The following is a 22893-nucleotide window of genomic DNA, read 5'->3' on the forward strand; positions in this document are numbered from 1 at the left end:
CGGCTCCTGCGCCCATGGAGGGTCCGTGGCTGCGGGGGCTTCAACCCCTGCGGCGCCGGGCAGGGCTTGGCCACGTGTCCCTCCCGTTTCACCCAGTCCCCTTGGCCCTGCTGGCGGCCGCTCACGCCATCCCCGGCACAGCCCTGCTGTTTGCCCAGCCCCGGGGCTGGGCTTCCCCAGCGCGGCCCCGCCATCGCTCTGCGAACCGCCGACCATCGGGGCTGCCGGCTGAGGCTCCTGCCGCCTCCATGCTGTCCCCGGAGGGTTTGGTGGCCGCAGCCGCGGTGCTCGTGGGGCTGGCCCTCCTAGCTTGGTGCCTTTGGGCAGGGAGGCTGGAGGTGCCTGCAGACGGGGGAGAGGAGGACGAGGAGGAGGAGGAGGAGGAGGAGGGGATCCCCTTCATGGCCGAGGAGGGCTCGGGGCACTGGCGGCTGCTGTGCAAGCCCTCGGCTCTGGCCCAGCACCTGGTGCGGAGCTTGGGGCGGTCGGCGGCGCTGCGGGGGGGCCGCTGGCTGTGGCCGTGCTGGCCCCGGCTCCAGATGCTGTGGCAGCTCCTGCAGCCACCTGAGCCGGAGCCGGTGGTGGCCCGTGAGCTCCTGCAGCTGTCGGACGCTGGGCTGGTAGCCCTGGACTGGTTGGTGGGGCCGTGGGGGGCTGCGGGTGGCGGCGGGGGGGTCTCCAGCCCGGTGCTGCTGCTCATTCCCAACGCGGCCGGGAAGGTGACGGGGGGGCTGCTGCAGCTGGGGCTGCGGGCGCTGGAGCGGGGCTTCATCCCCGTCATCTTCAACCGCCGGGGCCACAACGGCTGCCCCCTGACCACCCCCCGGCTCCAGCCCTTCGGGGATCCCGGGGACCTGCGGGAGGCCGTGACCTACCTGCGGTGCCGGCACCCCTGTGCCTCTCTGCTGGCCGTCAGCGAGGGCTCGGGCTCGGGGCTGCTGCTCGCCTACCTGGGCGAGAGCGGCTCCTCCAGCCGCCTGGCCGCCGCCGCCTGCCTCTCCCCCATCTTCCGTGGCCGCGACTGGTTTGAGGCCAGGATGCCCTGGCTTTACGAGTGGCCGCTGCTCCTCCACCTCAAGCAGGGATTGAGCAGGTCAGTGCAGTCCCTTGGGCCTGGGGAGGTGGATGGGGGTAACCCGGGAACCCCGCGGTCATCCCTGGGGGTGTGCATGGGGTGGGTGCTGCTGAAACAAGGAGCCCCAGTGCAGGGCAGAGGTGCTGAGGACAGCAAAATGTGCTGGTTAATGAACACCAGCCTGGAGCCGGCTGCCATGGGGCCAGCTGGGCCACCACGTGTGTCCCCAGCCTGGCTCGGGCTGCGGCAGCATCTTGGGGCTCCTGAGCAGGGAGATCTGGGGCAGGGTCTCACAGTTCTTCCTGGGAGGAGTTGGTGAAGCCCCTGTTTGGTTTTGGACCCTGAGGGGTGAGTGGGGCTGGCCCCTCTCCCTGCACTGCCCCTTGTCCCCAGCACCTGACCCTCCCGTTGGCCCTGGGGGGGGACTGTGATGCCAGCCCAGGGCTGGGCTGGGGGCTGTGACTGCTGCTGTCCCTTCCCAAGGGCTCTGGGTTCCCTATTGCCCAACACAGACAGGCTCGATTGGACCAAGCACTGGCTGAGACAGGAGACTGCCCTGGCCCAAGGACTTGAGCAAGTGGGCACTTCCCGGGGGGCTGCTGAGAACTTGTGGGGGCAAAGGGGCTCTGCAGGTGGCCAGATGGGAGCCAAAATAATGCGGGTAAACCCCAAAACATAGGGGCAAACAAGTGACAGGTGAAGCTGCAGCAAATCTCAGATGGGTGCAGCAAGGAACAGTGTGTACTGCAGGGATGGGGTGCTGGGGGTGGGCAGCAGGGAATCTCCCCCCTCCCTGTTTCCCGATTCCCGCTGCAAATGCTGCTGTCACGGTAACGAAGCAGGAGCGCCGGCCGTCTCCCGTTGTCATGGCACCCGGGCTGTGCTGTGGGGACCCTCCAGGATCCCTGCAAGGGGCTGGGATGGGCCTCCTAAGCCACTCTGGGGCTGGGGCAGTCGAGGTCACCCCTATTCCTCTGCGTGCAGGGCCAGGACTGTTGAGCGGCCCATGGGCACACACGCTGGTGGCACCCCCATGGCAGCATCCCTGTAGCCCCCAGCTCCAAGTGCACCCCTATGACCCTCCACCCCCACAGCAGCACACCCCAGCCGCTGCCAACATTCTCCGTGGCCCCCATCCCAGCATCCCCATTGCCCCCCGCCCATGGCAGCACCCCAGCACCTCCAAGCCCACGGCGGCCGCCCCATCCCCGCAGGTACGCGGGGGCCCTGGCCGAGGTGGTGGACACGGACAGGCTCCTGGGCAGCCGCTCGCTGCGGGAGCTGGAGGAAACGCTCTTCTGCCGGACTCGGAGCCGCCCCACCAGCTGGGAGAGCTACTGGGAGCGCAACGAGCCCCTGCGCGACGCGGACGAGGCGGCGGTGCCGGTGCTGTGCCTCTGCAGCGCCGATGACCCGGTGCGCGGCCCGCCGGCCCGCAGCCTGCCCCGGGAGCTCTTCCGCAGCAGCCCCTACTTCTTCCTGCTGCTCACCCCGCACGGCGGGCACTGCGGCTTCCCCCGCCGCGGGCCGGGCCGCTGCTGGGCCCACGAGGCCGTGCTGGAATATTTCAGGGCCATGGCCGAGTTCCTGCGGACGGAGGAGAGGAGGAAGGGGCTGCCGCGGCCCCGCAGGTGGGGGGGTCCCCCGGTGGAGCCCCCCGTGTTCACCTGGCAGAGGTCGTACACGCGGTAGCCCCCCCTGGGGCAGGGTCTCACAAAGGCAGGCAGACACTCCGTGTACTAAAATTACTTTATTACAGTTGATTTTTTTTTTAACATTTCCTTTGCTATGATACAAAGGATACTTACAAACAAAATATTACATATGACCTTATTTTTTTTTTCTCTTCTCTTATTTTCTGACAACTTGGTAACAGCTTTAAATGCACAATCTATACAATTAATACAGGTTATATATGAGCTATAATGTATGTTGAACCAGAAGAATACCAGAATACTGACAATATACTGTACATTAAGCCTTACCAGTTAGTGCTCGTGGCATTTTCTACAAGAAGGAAAACGCACACCTGTAGATTCACTCATACCAGCTGGTGCTACCAGACACGGAAGCAAGAAGGAGTTTAATTCCCCTGGTTAAATCCTTCGTGGCCCATCACCGTGGTGCTGAGCCTGGAAACCTCAGACCAGTGTTCATAGTAAAACAGCAGATATGTGTGTGTTTTTTTCTATCTAATGCTCTGTGGCACAGCACGGTGCCGGCCGGGCTTGCCCATACCTGGATGATGCCCCAGAGCAAACGGCCATGGCGCTGGGGCCGGGCGCTGGGCGAGCTCTTGCTGGGGAGCTGGACCTCCTTGGGGAGGGGGAGAAGAGGAGGAGGAGGAGGAGAGGAAAAGCAGCAACAGCTTTGCTGTCATCAGCAGGCAGCTCTGGGGTTTGTGCACATGAGCAGGCGGCGGCCGAGGGGGCAGAGCAAGCCCAAGGCATGGCGCTCCCGGCACGGCAAACCCTGCACAGGGTCGGGCAGCAGCTGCCCTGTGCTCACCTCCTCACCAGGAAAGGTTTGCTTTTGTTTTGCAGCCAAAGCCAGAGGTGTGTGGCTACAGGTGTGCACTTCCCCTCCTCCCGCCGGGGTCTACATCGCACTGATAAGGTTACATTTTTTTTTATTTAATTTTTTTTTCCTTTTTAAAGCAACCAGCAAGTGAAGCATTTTTTTAGTTGACTGGCAAAAAGACCTGGCATTTGCACAAAAGCTGCAAATGGAAAAGAGCCATCCCCTCCTCCCACCCGCTGCATCCCAGCCCAGAAAAATCCCAAACTGTTGGCGGAAGAAAGAAAAAAAAAAAAAACACAACAGGGGTGGAGGAGAGGAAGGGGAGGGGGAACAGGTTGGAAAATACCAGGTTTGAGTTAACATTTCCTTGACTTCACACAATTCTTGTGCAAAAAGAAACAACCCCCCCTCCCCAAAACAAACAAAAACCCAAACCCAGAAACATGCTGGAAATAATGAAAACAAATGGAAAGTAATATATAAAATTAAAAATATAAATAGGATGTCTGGCTGACTGGTAGAAGAATAGGTCATTTAGGTTACAAAAAGGAATATACATTCAAGAGGCTCTGAACCCAGTGGGGTAACTGATGTTAAACTTGTGTTAATAGTTAGGCTAGAATTCTCAAGTTTGTCTTTAAAATCTTCACAACACAAGCAAGCTATTTTTAAAAAATATACACTATACACACCTCACACAGCTTCTCCTATCCGTATTACACACGTTACGCTACCCTCCCATCCACTACACCGAGGGGGGGGTCCCCCCATCCTGTCCCGACCCCCCGGCCCCGCGGTGGCGGTGGGGCAGCGATGGCTGCGGGGCCGGGCAGGTCGCTTGGCCCCTCCACGTCATACCACAACCTTCTCAAAGCATTTACAAGTCACCAAAGGGCTGTAGCCTTTTATGTTATACACACTTCACTTTGCAACGTTAATTATTTACATCAGGGCTGCCCCCCACCCCCCCCAAATCTTTTAGCTGTTTCTAGGCAGGTAAAAAAAATGTTCCTGTTCCAAGCAAAGCAGGGGGAAGAGCTGCGGGGGGTTAGGAGGGAAGAAAAGCTGAAGAAAGGAAGCGAGTGGTTTGCTTGCCAAAAGCCAAACCCGTACGCGCACGTCTGCCTCTCCTTCTCTGATCCTTGAATCCTTACAAGCTCCCATTCCCTACAACCTCCAGGACAACCAGACCCGGAGAGCACGGCCTCACCGGCGCTCAGACTCCTCTGCTCGCAGCTTCCCGGGATGCTCAGCACAGCTACTGACTCACAGCTTGCCTCTGCCACAGGACACGGAGCACAGATCCTGACCATTCCTAGGAGCCCACCCCTCGCTCAGCAGCAGGTCTTGCAGGGCAAGCCAGCTGCACTGGGGCAGGGACACTGGGACCCCCACAAGCCACCACGCTGCACCCCCAAAGTCGCCCTTGGCAGCTGCCACCAGGCACAGCCGGGCTCTGCCGGAGCCGTGCAGAGGCAGCGGCCGCCGACTTCAGCTTGTCAACAACCCTGCGCTGATTTCTGCACTCTGCTGAGCTCAGAGTTGCCATAGAAATGGGTGATCCTGGCACTAAAAGCAGGCAACGACCTCAAATCAAAGTCTTTTCTTGTTTTGTTGTTTTTTGTTGTTTTTTTTTTTTTTTCCTCCAGTAGATTTAGATGAACTCGGGCTTAAGACAAAAACAGTTGGAAGGGGAAAAACAGATCATTTCTAGAGAGATTGAAAAACATAGTCACAAGCCGGTATTAAACTGCAACAAAGAACCTGAACTTGGTTCCCATCGAGTTCAGCTCCAGAGCAAGCTCGAAGCCACCGCTCTGTCCCTCGCACTGCCCTCCGTGCGGTACAGGACGCCCAAGGGAAGGAGATTCCACACAGCCATCAGGGAAAACCCAGCCAGAGGCTGGAAGCCAAAAGCCCCAGGCCAGTGGCTGTTTGCCTCCCCAGCTTGCAATATTTAAGCACAAATTCCTTACAGCATCACTGGACAAGTCTCAGGGATTAGGTGCATGCTGAACTACAACTGGCAATTACAGTAGCTTTTTGCTAGCTGGCACATACTGTATCTATAAATTTTAGTACAAAAACTTAAAAAATACAGAAACTAGGTCAATTTGTTAACTACATATTTACAGATAATTACAATTCTTTTCACTGACAATAATTAAACTAATTGTCAGTGAAAAGTCAAACTGTGCATGTTCTGAGGTACCCGTACTCAAGGGTGGGGAGCGGGGCAGGGGGCCAGAGGGGCGAGGTGGGGAGAAGTTTCCCCCCAGGGTTTGTTCACATCCATGAGGGCAAGGCTCGGCCCTCCTGGTTCCTGGTCTCACTGTGTGCACTCAGAGAAAGCAAGGAGAGTGGGAGTTGATACTGGGGTCTTATTTTCCCTAGGACATGGCTTAAGGGTGTTTTGAGGATGCCAGGCAGGTGCAGAGCTAATGGTCATGAACCAAACTGCCTTCTCCCCACCAGGGAGCCTTCAGGTGAAGTGCAAGTATTGAGACCCACAGCTCAGTGGTTAAGGTGCTTGTTTGCTGGCAAATCCGATTTACTAAGTCCCTCTCTAGCTGACAAAGGGCTCTCCTTCCCCTGGAGGAGGGGGCAGGGATGTAGCAGGCAGCATCACAGCCCAGTTGGCTGAACTTCATTGTGCAACAGGAACCTGGGTTATCTGCTGCCACTGCTCCCTGGTGGGGTGATGTTTACTAAAACCACTAGATCTATCAGGTTTTCTTATTTTCTGGCTGTAAACAGCAAGCCTCAACCCTCCAAAGCGCCTGACACACACTCATCAAAAGACTTCGGCTCAATCGATTTGGAAAAGTGCAAACTCAACCACAGCAGAGGGACAGTGACCAGCATCCCTGCCTGGGTATCCACTGCTCCTCTGTGCTTGGCACATGGTTCTGGGCTCACTGTGGACCAGCACTGGGGTGGGAACATCCTACAGGCAGGAGCACAGGTAAAGACAACACTACTCCTTGGGAAAGGGTAAGAATGACCCAACCAAACCCAAGTCTCTCCTAAAAAAACTTGTAAGAGACCTTCCAGAAGGGACAGGGGGAATATTGCCTCCGAATTCTCTGGTAGCACAAAGAGAGCCCAGGGTTGGCATTCTGCTGAGCTGGCGGGGTGTCCTTGGGGGAAATGCGTGACCTGACACATGCAAGAACCGCTTATCCCCTGAACTGTCAAATGCCTCCCTAAGATGGGGTCTGGAGAGGACAAAGGAGAAGGTCAGAAGGATCTTCACAGCTTGAGGAGCTGGTGGTGTCCAGCATGGCACTCACCCCTCTACTATGAGAAAGACCAGGGCAAGATTTACTAGAACTGCAGAGCAAGCACCCAGGAGAGGAACAAGGCTGGCCGCTGCTGGCTGGACTTCGAGTGATGAAGCACACAGGGCCTAAGCAGAGTAAAGATTGGACCAAGAGCATCTCTGTGTGTATATATGGATGTACAGACCATAAGTCTCTAAGTACACACGTGTACTTAAAATCTTGCAATCTAGCTTCTCTTTTGCCCCCCACACAACCTAAGAACCTCCAGGCATCAGACACACGCCAAGGCAGCCAGCGTTCAGAGCTAGCGGCGGCTCCACCTCAGGAATGCCAAAAGCCAGTGCCGGTGCAGCGAGCCAAGACCATGCCGGGCTTGTGATCTTTCGTGGCGAGACGCAGCTGGGGACTCTGAGCTCAGCCTGCTGAGCACTTCACCGGCCCACTCGCCGCCTCCCCAGCAGATCCCTACAGTGCCTCCACTGCCTGCCTATCGCTAAACCATCTTGTTTGCTTCTCTGCTGCCTTGTGACTTTCTGGTACCCTCAGGAAGCTCCCTGGTCTCCTTCGAAGCACACCCGCAGTAGCTACCTACCCTCTCACGCCCCAGAAAAAGCAAGCTGCAATTACCAGGGCTGCACTTCAGTGAGGGTTCAGCCCTAGCACAGCCTGTGCCACGTCTGCGCCCTCGCCCCGAGAGCCCTGCTGAGGGGTTGCTTTTGCTCACAAACAGGAGCGCTAAAGAACAGCAGAACTGAAGTGCCCTGACAGAAATGCACAGCATGAGGTGTGTGTGCACCTATACCCACACACACGTACATACAGAGTATATAAATATATACAAATGAGATACCATATATATATCCAGAGAGATGTGCGTATTCAACAGAGTAATGGGAGACAGTGGTACGATAGGATTTATTGCCTCTCAAGAAATGGCACGTAAGCAGGGTCGAGGGGCTGGGAGCCTGGAGGCGAGGGGCCCTGGGGGTTTAAACAACAGCACAGCCCCAGGAGTGCCCTGGCTGCACCCCCGTGCAGGTCACAGCCAGTGTGCAGTGCCCGTTCTTCCGGCGCAGGAGGGCTGGGTGGGACACAGAGCGATGCCAGCCTGGCCCCAAGCCAGGCAAGTAATGGCTGCAGGGAAATTTTTCTGTGGAAAGTTTGGTATCACACCATGTATTTAGTTGTTCAACCTCTTTGAAGTTCACAGGCTTGGAGGGAATGCAGGTGAAACAGAGCTGTGGCCTCCATTTCAGTGCTGCATCCAAGGAAGAAAGCACGTAATGTTCAACATGGAAGGGAGAGGTGGCTGCTGGCTCCCTGGGACCATGGAAAAGAAGGAAAATGTGGTCCCTTTCACCGATTTTAAATAAAATCAAAGGAAATTTGAATCAGAAAGAGGTAAAAATGCTGGCTATTTTGTTTTTTTTTTTCCATCTCTGGGCTAAGCTACACCAGAACTTCAGGTCTTTGCAGAGGGGAGAGAAAAATAACCACAGAAAAGAGATTTCAGGGGTCAAGCTGGTGATTTAAAAATACCGCAATAAAATTTGCAAGTAGTCCACACAGAAGAGTTCCCCAGTGTTAAATATGAACGTAAGAAATGCAAGAGAACATCTTTGCTGAGGTACTGGAGTAGTTTCCACAATTTACAGATTACAGTAATTTTAAAATTGAGGGCATGACTGCAATGAGCACAACATGGAGCAATTTGCCTTACTTTTAAAAACGCTTTACTTTTAAAAATAAGAGTTTGCAAACTGATTCAGAGAGTGTTTGCATCTCTCTAGTGCACAGTTGTTCATGTATCTCAGAAATAAACCTGAGATACATTAAAATTCTCAACACCAAGGGCCTCCTCAAATACCTCCAAGGCACAGCCTGACCCTGAGTTCCTCTGGCTACAGCTGTGTAATGAGGTGCTTCCTCTCGAGATCAGGCAGTTTTGGGACAGCTTTTCTTCCCCCACGTACACACAGGGACACACACATTTAGACCAGTTGATCTGAATCAGTTTTTGCAAACTATTTTAATTAAAATATTAACTTGTTGGAATAGTCCAGGTCTGCACATGATATACATGTAAAAATGGTTACTACACAATTCTTTTTGAATACAAAAAAGCCAATATGGGATAGCCATCATTTGGATTCAGCATTCAGTCATGCTTGACATTACACAAATAGATGTGTTGAGAGAATTCTGTTGAAGTAGCTCAATTTAAGCCAGAGACTTTGACCAAATTCAAACCATAACAGAAGCAGAAGAATGAACCCACTGAACTTGCAGGTATAGCCTGTCCCCACTGTAGCTGCTGCTGTTTGGGATAGAGGAGCTGAACTCAAAATGCTATGTTAGCACCATGCTCTGGGCACACCCTCCACAATCACATGGTGAACCCCAATACAATTTTGGCCTTTCATTTTGGTTTTATCTCTCCTTCCAAACCTAGGAAAACACAGGTACCTTTCCTAAACGAGTTTCGCTTCATTTCAACAACACTGCAATGCAAAAGAGTGACTCCAAAACATCCAATTCCACATAAAAACATAGCAGAGGGAAGGACAGGACAATTCACAGTCACCACTTGCCCCCAGGAGCATCCAGAGGAACCTCCATGGGACCCACATCTCCTCCCAGGCTTCTGTCAACTGTTAGTACAACAAAACTCCTTACAAAGGGGCTGCTCAAACATGTTTTGGTGGAGTTTCCATCTTCAATTAGAGTGATACGCTACATCACAATGCTAGAAATCCCAGCTGGATTCACCAGACACTGGCAGAGAGTTGAGGACTGGGAGTGGATGTTAATTTAGCTAACGAAAGAGCGCTGCCCTGTCGGGTACTGAACAGCAGCGAGACACTATTTACTATATAAATATGTCACGTGGACAAACACATTCGGAAAACCTCGCTTTTGAGCCCTATAAACATATTAAAGGCAAATCCTAGAGTTAGCAGCTAGTGTTTTCTTCAAGATGATTAGTGTGCAAGGAAAAACATTTACAAAGAACCCTGGCTGGTCAGTCCCCAAGACTGAAACCTTTGCCTCAAACCAAACTTCATCTACCTGCTCTTCCCACAGTCCTGGCTGAGCGACACCGTCCTGGCACTGGCACGAGAGCATGGGGGCATCTCTGGTTCCCAGCACTAAGGGATGACACGATGCCAACAAAGTCATTCAGTTATAAGACTCCCTGACCTTTTATCACTGTATGGATTTCACAACCTCCTTTGTTTCCTTTCAGTAGTACAGCAGCTCCAATGAGCCCTCTGGAAGCAGTGCCTTCTCACATGGTGTGATACGCTGCCGAAATATCACAGCATCTCTAGGGACTGTAAAAGTTGTGAAGTATTGCAGCAATGAAAACAATAAAAAAGGAGCCTCACATGCAGCAAGATCTACAGTGGTGATGTGGGTTAGTCATCAGCTGGGAAAGAGTCATTGGCTCAGCTCCTCCTGGTACACCATGGCAACTAAACATTTCAACAGTTGGCTACACGCTACATGTAAACAGGAAATTGCAACAAGCCAAAAAGGTAATAAATTGGTGGATGTAGTGTAATAATGAAAAACCCGATCAATGGCATTTTGTGACTATGGCATCCTTCAAAACACCTCTGGCATTTGAGACTGATTGGCTGAAAGTCTAAACATTTCTGAATGGAGCAAAAAGGACTACGCTGGGCTCCAAGAATTATTCTGATGCTTAGCTAAAATGAGATGTCACAGTATTAGCTGTACAAGTGCATTACTTACGCTCCTCTGCCCAACCTCATCTGAGCTACCAGCAGCACAGTCAGGGAGTGCCAAAGCAGATAGACCATTTCAAACATTCCTAGCCTGTTCCCCCAGACAGGTTTACCTACAGAGTTCTCGGGAAGCTGACCAGTGCCTTCTGACAGAACGTCACTTCTTACACGACACGGAGCGCGCACTTGGGTAGAAGGGCCCTGTTGAGCCCTGGTGTCTCTTGGCCTCTCTTCTCACCTTCTTCCTCACCTACAACTCTTTGAAAATGCCTCCTGGCAGAGGCAATACCCTAGAAATTTATCCAATTTAATGACAAATAAAAATGGAACAGAAGATCCAGCTGTTCCTCCCCTGGATGTTGGTTTAAAGGCAGCTTGCCTGGTTTTTGCAGGGTGGCAGATCGAAATTCATGGACATGGGAAGAGGTCTCCATTCTCCCTCAGACTTCCTACATGGATGGCATGATGAGGGCAGTCTGAGGCCCTTCTTTCCTGTCAGTATGATGACCACCAGCCAACTCTTCTGACTAATTGCATATATTTCTCAGATGCCCTCCCAAGACCCCTCCAAAATGTAAAAAAAAAAAAAAAAACCAAAACAAAAAAAAACAACAACAAAACAAAAAACCAAAAACCACCCCCCAAAACCCTGCAGCCAAATACTATGACATCCCAGTTAGTAAACACAAAACATAATGCTTTACAAAATGAATACAATATTCCATGTGCACCCAGCTTCCACACGTCAGCACCGCACTGAGGAGGCTGCTGGGCTGGTGTCTGTAGGCAGTTTCTGTTGGCAGACAGCTCCAGTGGAATTGCCACCCTCAGTTATTGTTTAAGTTATGTATAAGACATGTGTGAACCATTGGATATTTGTGAAGTAACACTTGTGCTCCTGCTCATGCCCTGCTCCGTCCGTCCCCCAGAAGCTGTCCGCCTCAGAGCCTGGGGGCTGTTGCGGACCCCTATAGCACTACTTCGAGGTACCCCCTGCATGGGCCCCGAGGGGTGACCCCATGGCTGAGGTCCACCTTGCATTGGATGGCCCCAAGCTTGCGGTGGGCCACCCATGGGATGACCCCAGTGAGGTCCTGCACCCCCAGTAGGATTGTGGGACCAGCCAGAAGCTCCCGGGTAGCTGTGGCTGAACGCCTCGGGGGAGAGATTAGAAAGAACCATATTACTAAAACCTAGCCTCATGCTTTCTGAGTCAAAGGCTTCGATCTCGCGAGCTTGGCGCTCTAGCAGGCTTCGTATCCGCTCGGTGCGCTCGTTCTGCAACGCCAGCATCTCCTCCTCAATCTAGGAAGGAAAAAAAGAGACAGTCTGTAGCAGCAGGACTGGCACAGCCTCTGGAGGACCTGTAACAGCTACTGAGGGACTTCTTCCTGCATTTGTGCAGGAAACTGGCTCTAGATCAGATATCTGTGGACATGCAGTCTGCTCTGAAGACAAAAGGGTGAATTTTTAAGGGTTAAGTCTCAAAGACTCACACAGCCCAAAGCATGATGAACATCAGTTGGAGGGTGTTGGTCCCTGTTCCCTGGTGAATACATGAAATTTGAGGGATGTGAACCTGATACCAACATCTTGACATAGATTAATCTTCTGAGATCCAGCAAAGACTACAGCTTCCATAGATGCCTACTGGGAAAGCACCTTCAGGTACAGCCTGCCAACACAGCTTATGGTGACCTTCACTGTTTGTAGCTGAATCTAATGATGATTATGATGATGACTGCTGTTTTCTCTAATATTCAATGCACAAGCCCACATTCAGCTTCCTCTCTAATGTTCACTGGCCAGATTTTCTTAGCTCATGTATTTGTCACCTCCTATCTACCCCTTTCCTAATTTGGTTTTCTCATATTTCACTGCCCTGATACTTTTTCCATGGTGTGTGGCTGAAGGACATAGGCAGTGCTGTTTGAGTTGTGTGGCAGATTATTAGCTAGATGATATGCAAGCTGGCAACTCCAATTTCTCCTCCATAAGACTCTTCCAAATTGGTTTCCAAGACTACTTTGGTAGGGGCACTGGGATCAGCACTGTAAGTACTGAAAACACAGGACTACGGCCTCCTGACACCCCATCAGACAGGGATGAAAGCCTTTCTTATTGAAATCTTTGCAGTCAGGTGGAGAACCAAAACCCATTATCTTCTTGCCAGCACTGAAAAAGCTTCTTTTGGCCTCAGTGAAAAAGACCAAATGGGGAAAAAGCAGGAGCCAAGACTTTCAGCACAGCTCACTGGCATCTCCCTGCTGTCAGCAGCAACATGGCCAAGAGGTGTTATCTGGGTCTGTGCTGAAGGCACCAGGCAGAGCCTTGTACTTGTAAGCACTCTCTTGCTTGAGTCAGGGAATATGCAAAGCAATTTCATCTGGAATTGAGGAAACAATCTGCTCCAGCATGAGTCATCTCCTGAGCCATTTGGGGCTTTCAGAAACTCCTTCTCCACTTGCCTGTTACTCCAGGTGAGTGACAGACTGTGCACTGAGCAGCCCTGCTCACTATTCCTGCTGAAAGCCACAAAGGCAGTGGAGGAAGAAGGTACCTTCTGTAACATTACCTCTTTAAAATGCTCTGCTTGTTTTTCTCCTGTCCTGCTATCTAAGTAGAATCCTCCTCTCTCAATGTCTTCAGCACGTCACCATTTTCAGTCTCAGTGACAGTGTAACACACAGGACTTGGTGCAACTGAACTTCACTGAAAGGCCTGACACTTTGTTAAAGTGACATCACTCAAACCACTCTGAAAATGAAGTGTCTGAGGCATGTGGGAAGGAAATGACTAAATCTGAACTCTTTTAAAGACACTCTTGGGACATGCTCATTGCTAGTGCAATACAAACAACATTTCACATCAATGGGGCTTGGCTACTCCCTCCTTACTCCAGGGTTGGACATGACACACATGCTCTGGTGAGTTATGGTGATGGGCACCACCAAAAGTAACGGGCAGCCTGCTGAAAAGGAAGCAGATTTCTATGCATGCACTAACTTCTGGAATCTGGTTTATTATTGAACACCAGGGACTGACTTTGCCACAGGCTACACATTTATTTGTGCATATAAATGCAGACATTCATCTTGTGCATATACCTGCCCTTTCTCTGGCTGCCAGCTTCAGTTAGCACATGCCAGCAAACACCAGGTGACATCACTGAAGAACCCACACCAGAAAACTCACAGTTCTTAGTCCTAACAAAAACAGAACATCATCTCTCCTCCCAAAAAATACCCCTGCAAAAGAATGATGTGTGTGCCTCTGGACCCACATGTCTGCCCTTGAGGCACTGCCAAGTGACTGGAACCCCACCAAGGTCTCACTGCTGGTGCACGACCTGTGATTTTCATGTGCCAAGACTGCACATATTGCTACAGGAACCTATGAAAGCTGAAGCACCATCCATTTTTTTTTTTTTTTTTGCAATTCTAAGGCAATATCAGGACACAAAATGAAAAAACTATGCTAGGTGATACTATTTCACAGAGAGAAAAAACAGATAAAAGTATTGTTAAGCTTCCTATCCCCATCACTGATGCCAAATCCTCCACAGGGGTTCTCCATGCACAGAGACTTCAATCCTGGCACACAATGGAAGACTTCCACAACATTATTGGTTGATGTGGGTTTCTTTGAATTGCTGGCTTCACTGCAGCTTCTAACACTATCTGCAATACATGCTGCTCCCACAGAGCAGGGAGTGCTGGCTCACTGTGGCACCTCCTCCCCGAGCTGCTCATGCCACCAGAGGGCAATGCACCTCCAGATAAATCCACACTCGTGCCAGGCTGTGACGGGAGCTGGGACCAAAATAACCAGCAGTGGTATCTAAAGACAGCTATTGCACACGAATGACACACAGGAACTCTGCTTTCACAGATTCATCTATTTTCTGAGAGCAATTGCCTCCTTGCAGAGACCAAAGCCCAGCAGGCCTGTGCTGCCTCCCTGGGGTGCTCCCTCCGCTGGCCATGAGGTGGAGCAGTGATCTGAGGACTATGCCAGCATCCATCCATTAGCCCCTAGAAGAACTTCACTGTAAAGAACCTCGAGGCCACAGAGTAATCGCCCTAATTTATTACACACTGATGAAAAAACCTGGGAAATGTGTGAATAGCAATGGCTGACACTTATAGTGCAAGTCCAAAGGGAAAACAACTCCAGGAGAAAGGCTGACAATTTATTTCTTCTCACCAGTTTTTGGTGCATTTCCCTTCCCTTGGTCCTAGGTCACTGACAATTCTACACACATATCTAGCACAGCACCTGCAGCAAACTTTAACAAGAAGCACCTGAATACACCTGAATACACTTTAACAAGAAACACCTGTAGCCAACTACAAGCTGAGACCTGAGCAGTAGCAGATGCACCACAACTGTGGCTCTGGCTACTTGAGTTTGCTCATAAGACACATAATTTCAGAGGGACACTGCAGCCCCCAGCCTTAGGTTGTTACTGTCTGCTCTCTGAGAGGCCAGGGAAGCCAATCTCCAGCTCAGAGACAGACAGTACAGTTCTCTCTCCCTTCTGCCCAGAGAGGCACATCCCCCTCTGGCACACTTCAGGCAGCTCTATCCCAGCCAGAAGCTGCTCACACAGGAGGCCTGAGCTGGCAGAAAGTTTAGTCTATGTGTCACTGAGCTTTCAACCCCAGAGAGACAAACACCCAAATGATCTGTGTTACTATATACAGCAAAGTAAGAGCAGTTTATCTTTCACTGATAAGCGGAATCTAGGATCTGAAATATGGAGTGTGCTTAGGATGCTCACATGCCCCCTTTACCTTCTGCTCCAGGAGGGCCCGGCGGAGGGACACCCTCTGCTCCAGATCACGCAGCTCCCGATCATGCTGGGCTTCTGCCTGCATCTTGATTTTACTCTGATATGCGTTCAGCAGCTCCAATTCTTGCTGCAGCTGCATCTTCAAAACCTGGCACTCTGCTTCCTGTGCCTCATCCAAACGCAGCTGGGAAAGACAGACAATAGAGACGTTTCACCATGGGGTAACCACTGCTGACACTCCAGGGGAGGACCGCGGGGAGGGGGGGAATGGGCTGGGACATTGTTTTCTTAGCAATACAATTGGTCTCTATTGTACTTGGCTTGGCTGAACAGAGGACCTATAGTGACAAAGACTGGTGACAGTGAGCCCACAGCACTGATGCAAGTGATGCTGATGAGCAGTGGCGCCTCAGGAACCACGATCCACACTGCAGAGACCAGACTGCTGGAGGTGCAAACATACTCAGCTCTCCTTTTGCTAGAGGCAAAGAGAAGCTCTCTTGCTCTATTCAACTGGATCAACCAATTACCTCTACCCAGGAGACTTAAGTCCAGAGCCTTGCCAATGCAGGACTTTGGGTACAAGGATATAATAAAATAAACCTAAAAGCAACATGATACTGGACTTTTAACCTTCCCATCATAAAAGAAGCCAGCTACCCTGCCTCACAGTGTTAAATTTGTGTACAAAGTGATGTGAGCAGGATGCAATATGCAAAAATTGCAAAGAAAAGTGCACATTAAGCTGTAGCAAGGATTTGAAGCATTGCTCATGTGGTCATTCCTTAAAGAAGGAATCTCTTAAAGAGGAATCACGGAAGTTTCACAACACTTTGACCTCAGATTTACAGTCAAAACTGTGGACTCCTCCATGACTCAATGAGCATCTTCCACTGGTGGCACATGCTTGGGTTGGTATCATCAGCAAATCAAAATCTAAATGAATTAGGACAGCCAGTTGCACACTATGTAATGATGCTCTAACAGGGATGTTTATGTTGCCACATTTCATGCAAAAGCAGTTCACTGGTCACACAGATGCATCACTTTGCATCTCTACAACAGCAGCTTCAGCTTCAGCCTGCCTGGAGGGGGTGGTAGGTCTTTCCTCTGGGTTTGAACTCTGCTTTCTGAACACAGAGGAAGGCCTGTGCAGGGGATGGCGTGTGCAGCAAGGAAGCAGAGAGCCTGCTGTCAGGATACAGAGCGGTTCAAATGCAAACATCCCTCTTTGGCTGAGGAACCCTGGGTCCCTCAGAGGCGACTCACAGCTTGTGTAGAGAGCATTTCATTAATGCTGTGATCATACTGCTCAGCCAGGATAGCCAGCTTCCGGGTCTGCTCCTCCTTGAGCCGTTTGAGGACAGCTTTATGTTCACTCTTTGGCGTGGTCTCCAGCAGATGGTTTCTCAGTGCTTTGTACTGTCTGGTTTGGATCTTGCATGTATCCTGAAACTGCTTCTTTATCTGTAGTTCTTTTGACTGGAAAGATGGAGGGGACACAAAGAAAAAACCAGCATGTTTCAAATGAGCGAAATATCCATTCAAATGGATATTTAGGATTACATTAAGGATATGAGTTCAAGAATCCACAAATGTATATTAACATCTACAGTGCAAGGAGGGAAGCAAAATACACAAGAGGCAATGACTATTGCTGCAGCTGCTTTGACACTGCTACTGTGCAAAACAATTACAATACAGACACTTTTATAACAAAGCTCCAGCCTAAATACAGCTGTCTCTGCACAAAGAGCCTCACATTTGTCACTGGACTGAATCCAGTCTTGGGTGCTGCTTTTCAAGAAAAGTTCTTGAGGGACAGGACTAATATTTATTAGCACCAAAAGCCATACTTACACGACTGTGCTTGTATGGCACATATATATGAACAGCACTTAATGTTATGAAAAGAAGCAGATCTGGTGCATGGGAAAGCACAGGAAAAAAGAGCAATGCTTTTTCCATTGAGGGTTTGATGAATATAAGATGTATTCTAACCCCTGATATTATGAGCCTGGTTTTCATAAAGAAACCAAAAAAAGACTAGATGCTTTAAAATGTACACCACAAAACAGTAGTATTGTGTTGGTCTAGCAAACAAAACAATTCCCCAGTCCCAGTGGAGACTTACTGGAAATGGAGTTTTCCTCCCTTTGCACTTGCTAACATCTCTGTACTGCTTAGAGACATAACTGTGATTGAACATAGGGTTGGGGAACACCAATCCTGGAAAAGGTATTGGGATCCAGCTTTGCTGTATGACCTTGAAGAAATTATTTTTTCTTTCACCTGCCTTCAGAGCAGCCTGTGACGTTTAACATGTACTAAGTGTTTCAAGATCCTGAAAAGGAGGGTGTTCTGGAGTTCTCTGTATCTATCTATGGGATGGCTGGCAGGGATACTACCAACAAAGCAAAACCCAGAAGTGATGAGTGATGATGGCTAATTGATGGTCAAGTTCACCATGGCAAGAATAAACAAATAAATAAATAAACACAAATCACTAAAATCAGACATGAGGGCTTTCCCATTGTTAGGCACCATGCCAAATACTGAAGCACTAGAGGCACAAACAGAGCACAGGACCAGACTCCTGTGTGAGCAAGTTGGAAGAGCTCTGGGATGTGAACCAGTGAGGCAGATGAGATCTCTGTGCATGGCCAAATCAGCCCCTCCACTGCCTGCTCCTGGCACCAACTCAGGGCTCAGCAGGGCAGGTGATCAGCACAGCACTTGCAGCCACCTCCAGAGGAGCAGTGGGATCAAACAACACCCCCAGCCCAAGAACACTTTGCTGCATAAAAAAACAATAACACTTTGCTAACCTGATGCAGAGAACAGGACAAAGATGGGTTTCATTCAAACCAAAACATGTATCATGAAGAGGAATGCATCACTTTTAACCTTTCTAAATTTCACAGAAAGTTATTTCCTTCCAGGAAACCTTTAAGGTTGTTTCTCACTGCCCTTAAGGGAAGTGTCAGCTGGTTACACATTCCCATCAGGGACCTGGTCACAGCAAAACACCATCAACCTATTTTGCCCTCATTTTTTGTGAAGTCTTGCTGGGACACCAGACTGTTTACAGGCTCCCAATCCAAAGGCTTTAACAACAGGAAACAGAAGGGAGGGGTAAGATTTCCAGTCAGACTTCTGACAAGATCATTTTGACCTAGTATTGTGAAATACCAGCAAGAGGGTATTTGCATCACAATTAACACACTTGAAATAATAACAGCCGTTTTCACTGAAGGGTGAATTCTAGTTATGGGTCCTTCTGGTGCTGTCATAGAACAGACACTGACCGTTAAAAACCTGCTTCCAGGACAAAGGACCTCACTAAATAACAAAGGGAAAGCCTGAAATGTGCCCTTGAGGGAAAACGTTGCTGGGGAGAGAAACTGAACAAATGGTCAAATTATCTATTCAATTAAGAATACTTGCCTGCATTAGTCAGAGGCAGGAGAAGGAGTTAATGCTAGAGAACAGCCTTGATAAAGAGGGGATTGTGCTACAAACCCAACGGTTGTCCAGGGCTCTGCTGTTAGCACTGCCTGTTTGCAAAGGTGCAGGATTGACAGCTCAAGCCTGAAATCCTTCACTAATCACAGAACAGCCATGCAAAGCGAAGTGCAAGCTTTCCATGCTCCCTGCAAAATGCTCCAGCCCTGTCCTCCCTGGAAAAGGGAAGGGTTGCAGAGTCTGCAGAGCTGTGAGGGCAGCCAAGCCCCTGCAGCACACAGTACCACAGATCCTGCTGCCACGGAAGGAGAATGGACATGCTGCCCACCCGTGTTTGCACCACATCACCTTGGGGAGGCAGAACTCATTCATGCTAATCTCAGAAGGATCAACCTAATACAGCTGCTTCAGTTTTATTCAGCTCAGAGTGCAGCACAGCTTCCCTGTGAAGTCATCTGCTATTTATACACTATATCCTTGGAGATTCTCAGCAGTGATCAGATGGTCCCTTGTTCTCACACAAGCCAGGTTTTCACTATTTAATATTATTCTAATATTGACAAATCAGGTATCATTTTTTCTTTTCTCAAGTTGTGTTTTCAAGTTGGTTATTTTCTCTGTAAGAAGATAACTTGCAGGTGGTGAAAACTAAGTCAGATGGAAAATATCATGAAGAGGAAAGATGTAGAACAACAAAGAAACCCCATGCTCAGTATGCCATACACTCATTTTGTTACTGGCACAGCTGAACACTGGGTGGAGAGAAGAAGTCTGCCTCCTCAAAGGAAATGTACCAGGCAGCTTTGTGAAAGGCCTTATACACCCTTCTCAGACACTTCAAAATAAACCACTGGACTTCTTCAGATGAAGTGAAGGCTTAAACAAAAACACTGAAAGCCTCAATCACAGAGGCCCCATAATTCTGGTCAGCCACCAGAGCTACAAGGGCAGCATGAGAAACCCAGAAGAGACAAACAGCAAAGGTCAGTGCCAGGAGCTTCCTGAGGACACTGCACTTGGCTGGTGTCTCTCTTCCCTCTCCCCATTTGCCACCATGCCAGCTTTAATATAAAAACACTAACCAGGTGAGTTAGCCAAGACTGAGAGTGAAGTTCATTTTGATGCACACAGCCACACAAAGCTTTTGGGTTTTGTTTTTAAACGACACTGCTTCATTACAGAAATACTGATTTTATTTTTGTATATGGGGGAGAGAAGGATCAGAAAATGGTGTAGGAGGGGGAGAAAAAAGCATACTGTGAACATTTAAATGCATTTAAAACTACCCCAGAAAGGAAGGGACATTGCTGAGAAAAGCTTTTCAAAGAAGAGAGGGACTAGTGCTGCTGTGGCCTGCCTGCAATACCCTGTAATGCTGATCATCACTATGGTGCTCTTCAAGTTAACCAGTTTCAAATCACCCTGGCTTTGCCTGCACTGTAAAAGGGCTGTAATGGACCACTCTTCCACTACCACCAGCTTGAATGGGAGTTCCTACATCCCTTAGTGCCTTCAGAGCTCCTACACCACCGAGCACCTTCAGAGCTCCTACACCACTGAGCACCTTCAGAGCTCCTACACCACTGAGCACCTTCAGAGCTCCTACATCCCTTGGTAGCTTCAGAGCTCCTGCATCCCTTGGTACCTCTAGAGTTCCTACAGCCCTTAGCACCTTCAGAGCTCCCACACCCCTGAGTACCTTCAGGCTCTTGGGCTGCTGCCGGACCTCCATGACGTGCTTGCGGCGCAGCTCCCGCTCGCGGCGCTTGTTGTACTCCAGCTGGTTGGTGAGCTCGGTCTGGTGCTGCAGCCGGATCAGCTCGCAGCGCATCTTCTGGATGGTGCTGAGATGGCGGAACTCCAGCTCCTGCATGGACTCGTGCTGACGCAGCAGCATGGCGTGCTCCAGGTCCTTCTGTGTCTGCCTTTTGTTTAGCTCCTAGCAGGAGGACACAGGGAATTATTAGGTTCTTTGTACTTACTTGGATTTCCGTTGACAAAGTGACATTTCACTTTGTTCACAAGGGCATTTCTCCTTCCAAGGCATCTGAGGACAGACCACAGAGATTCTTGGTCTTATCAGCAGCAGACAGCAATGCCACCGGTAATTTTTCCTTCCTCATTTCACTTTTCTTCTTCCTGTTCTAGATGCTCAACAGGATTCACAGTAAGCATTTTCTGTTAACTGTTGTGTCTGATGACTTTTTGGACCTAACAATTCTCCTGCAATAGAGCATTAAACCTGTATATTGGATGGCATGAGGATTACCAGATGGCACTGCAAAGCATCCAACCAGTGTTTGACAAAAGCACTTTGGATGTGGTAACAAACACTTCTGTGTGATTTCAGCTGGAATTTAGGTGCTCCTGTGAGATGCACTTCCCACAGGTGCATCCAGCTCTGATCTCTACCTGTTCCCTGTTCCCTTACCTCCCGAACCAGGTCCTGCTCCAGGTTGTGGCGGCCCAGGAGCATCCGTCTCTTGAAGCGGCGACACTCCAGCTCCAAGTACTGCCTCTGACGCCTCAGTAAGTTGGCCTCTTCTTCTGCCTGGAAATGCTGGATGTTCTCCTTCTGCTTAGAGAGCCACTCCTGCTTCTCCTTCTTTGGAGTGCTCTGGTTTTCATTCAGCTCCTGATAATTGCAAGGTGATTAATTGTGGAATAGTTACATTAAGTTCTTTGGCTATGAACTGGACAGACCTGACTAATAAACTACTGAACTATGTTCTACTCTCTCTTCTCAAGGTTGGTGCCATCTCAGCCTCTTTAAAATACATCACATCATGAAAGGAACACTAAGGAAATACCAGGATACAAATCACAGTGGAACAGATTCAACTACAGCTTTTCTTTTTTTGCACTGGCCAAAATACTGGTTTATGTCCACAGTTTCCAGACCTATGTATCAGCTGAAAATGTCAAAATGAGGGTTTGCCACTGAAAGCACTTGGAGGTACTGCCATACTGCCTGGTAAACGTTTATACAGGCTCCCAAAGGACTGAGAGAGGGAAAGTGTTCACGTCCTGTTGTTCAAACAGAACTCCAGCCACATGAAGCACATCAGAAAATTTTTTGTGTCTTGCTTGATCAGAGCACATACCCATTTTACTGTAACTCACCAAGGCAGACTGCTCACTGAGATGCTGTAACTCACAGAAACAATGTAAAGAAGTTCACAGGTAAAACTTAAGAGTTTCCACATTTGTACTACATAGCTTAAAGTATCTTTGGCAAAAGACTCTGCTTGCTTGAATTGCATACTAGAGATGCCCATGCAGTAATTAAGACTTGTTGTGATACATTTCAACTGAAGAATGAGACAGAACTCCTCTGTATTTCATCAGTGTTTCTTGGTGCTCTGTGATCTACTGCCCACTTAGAAAAAGATTCTATGTTATTATAAAGAGCCCACGCTACTGTAGTTTTTGTTAGATCTTTCTTGGCTCTGCTGCTCTTTAGCCTTTTTTTCCTCCTGGGAAATGCCTATGTTTGGGAATATTTCCCTTTGGAGCAAGTTCCAAAGTTGTGTCACACAAGTTGATGGTTGAGCATTAAATGGTTCTTTCAAAAAAATTATTTATAGTGCTTAAGGTTTCAGTCACTCCACAAAAAGAATCAGGAAGGTTGATTCTACAGTTTCTCTGCATTTCACAGAGATCTTGATTTTCACTAAAATGCAATGATTATTAAATAATTACACAGCTTTCTCCATTAAAATTAATAGTGCTTTACAGGTATTTTCCTTACAAAAAATTTAAGTGATAAGAAACTTCACTAACTGCTGCAGGGAATGGCCACTACCTGCAAACAACAATGTATGAGAAAAATCTTCATGACCTCTCATAAACTTTTTTCATTCCTTAGGATTGCCAACTTTGCATGTTTCTGGCTAAAAAGCAGCATTGAACAATGGAGAGGTTTGTACTTTCACAAGATAAACATATAGTTACCAACAACTAACTAAAAAATTAATTCTCTTATTCAAAGGTCAAAGATAT

At 49.3% G+C, this 22893-nt stretch overlaps 2 protein-coding genes across 3 annotated transcripts in view; one reads left to right on the forward strand and one right to left on the reverse strand.

The window, feature by feature from the left end:
- Positions 1–14: 14 nt before the first annotated feature.
- Positions 15–3897, forward strand: ABHD15 (abhydrolase domain containing 15). Its single transcript, XM_074556911.1, has 2 exons — positions 15–1093; positions 2290–3897. Exons 1-2 carry the CDS (start codon positions 15–17, stop codon positions 2765–2767), a joined length of 1557 nt encoding a protein of 518 aa, XP_074413012.1. The 3' UTR covers positions 2768–3897.
- A 1268-nt stretch (positions 3898–5165) lies between these two features.
- Positions 5166–22893, reverse strand: part of TAOK1 (TAO kinase 1) — a 65592-nt gene continuing 47864 nt past the window's right edge. The window contains exons 16-20 of one of the 2 annotated variants that reach the window (XM_005493672.4): positions 21323–21526; positions 20591–20830; positions 16696–16908; positions 15428–15610; positions 5166–11936 (exon numbers count right to left, since the gene is read on the reverse strand). In XM_005493672.4, the coding sequence (XP_005493729.1) occupies positions 11475–11936; positions 15428–15610; positions 16696–16908; positions 20591–20830; positions 21323–21526 (1302 nt within the window). In that variant the 3' untranslated portion in view covers positions 5166–11474. The remainder of the gene's footprint in view (positions 11937–15427; positions 15611–16695; positions 16909–20590; positions 20831–21322; positions 21527–22893) is intronic. The other variant, XM_026797229.2, reaches the window with a different exon arrangement.

The sequence above is a fragment of the Zonotrichia albicollis genome, chromosome 22, assembly GCF_047830755.1.
Source record: "Zonotrichia albicollis isolate bZonAlb1 chromosome 22, bZonAlb1.hap1, whole genome shotgun sequence".
Classification (NCBI taxonomy): Eukaryota; Metazoa; Chordata; class Aves; order Passeriformes; family Passerellidae; genus Zonotrichia; species Zonotrichia albicollis.

Coding starts and splice junctions, on each gene's coding strand:
- ABHD15 (XM_074556911.1), top strand. CDS start 15: ATGGAGGGTCCGTGGCTGCGGGGGCTTCAACCCCTGCGGCGCCGGGCA. Junction 1,094..2,289: donor CTCAAGCAGGGATTGAGCAG/GTCAGTGCAGTC, acceptor CCATCCCCGCAG/GTACGCGGGGGCCCTGGCCG.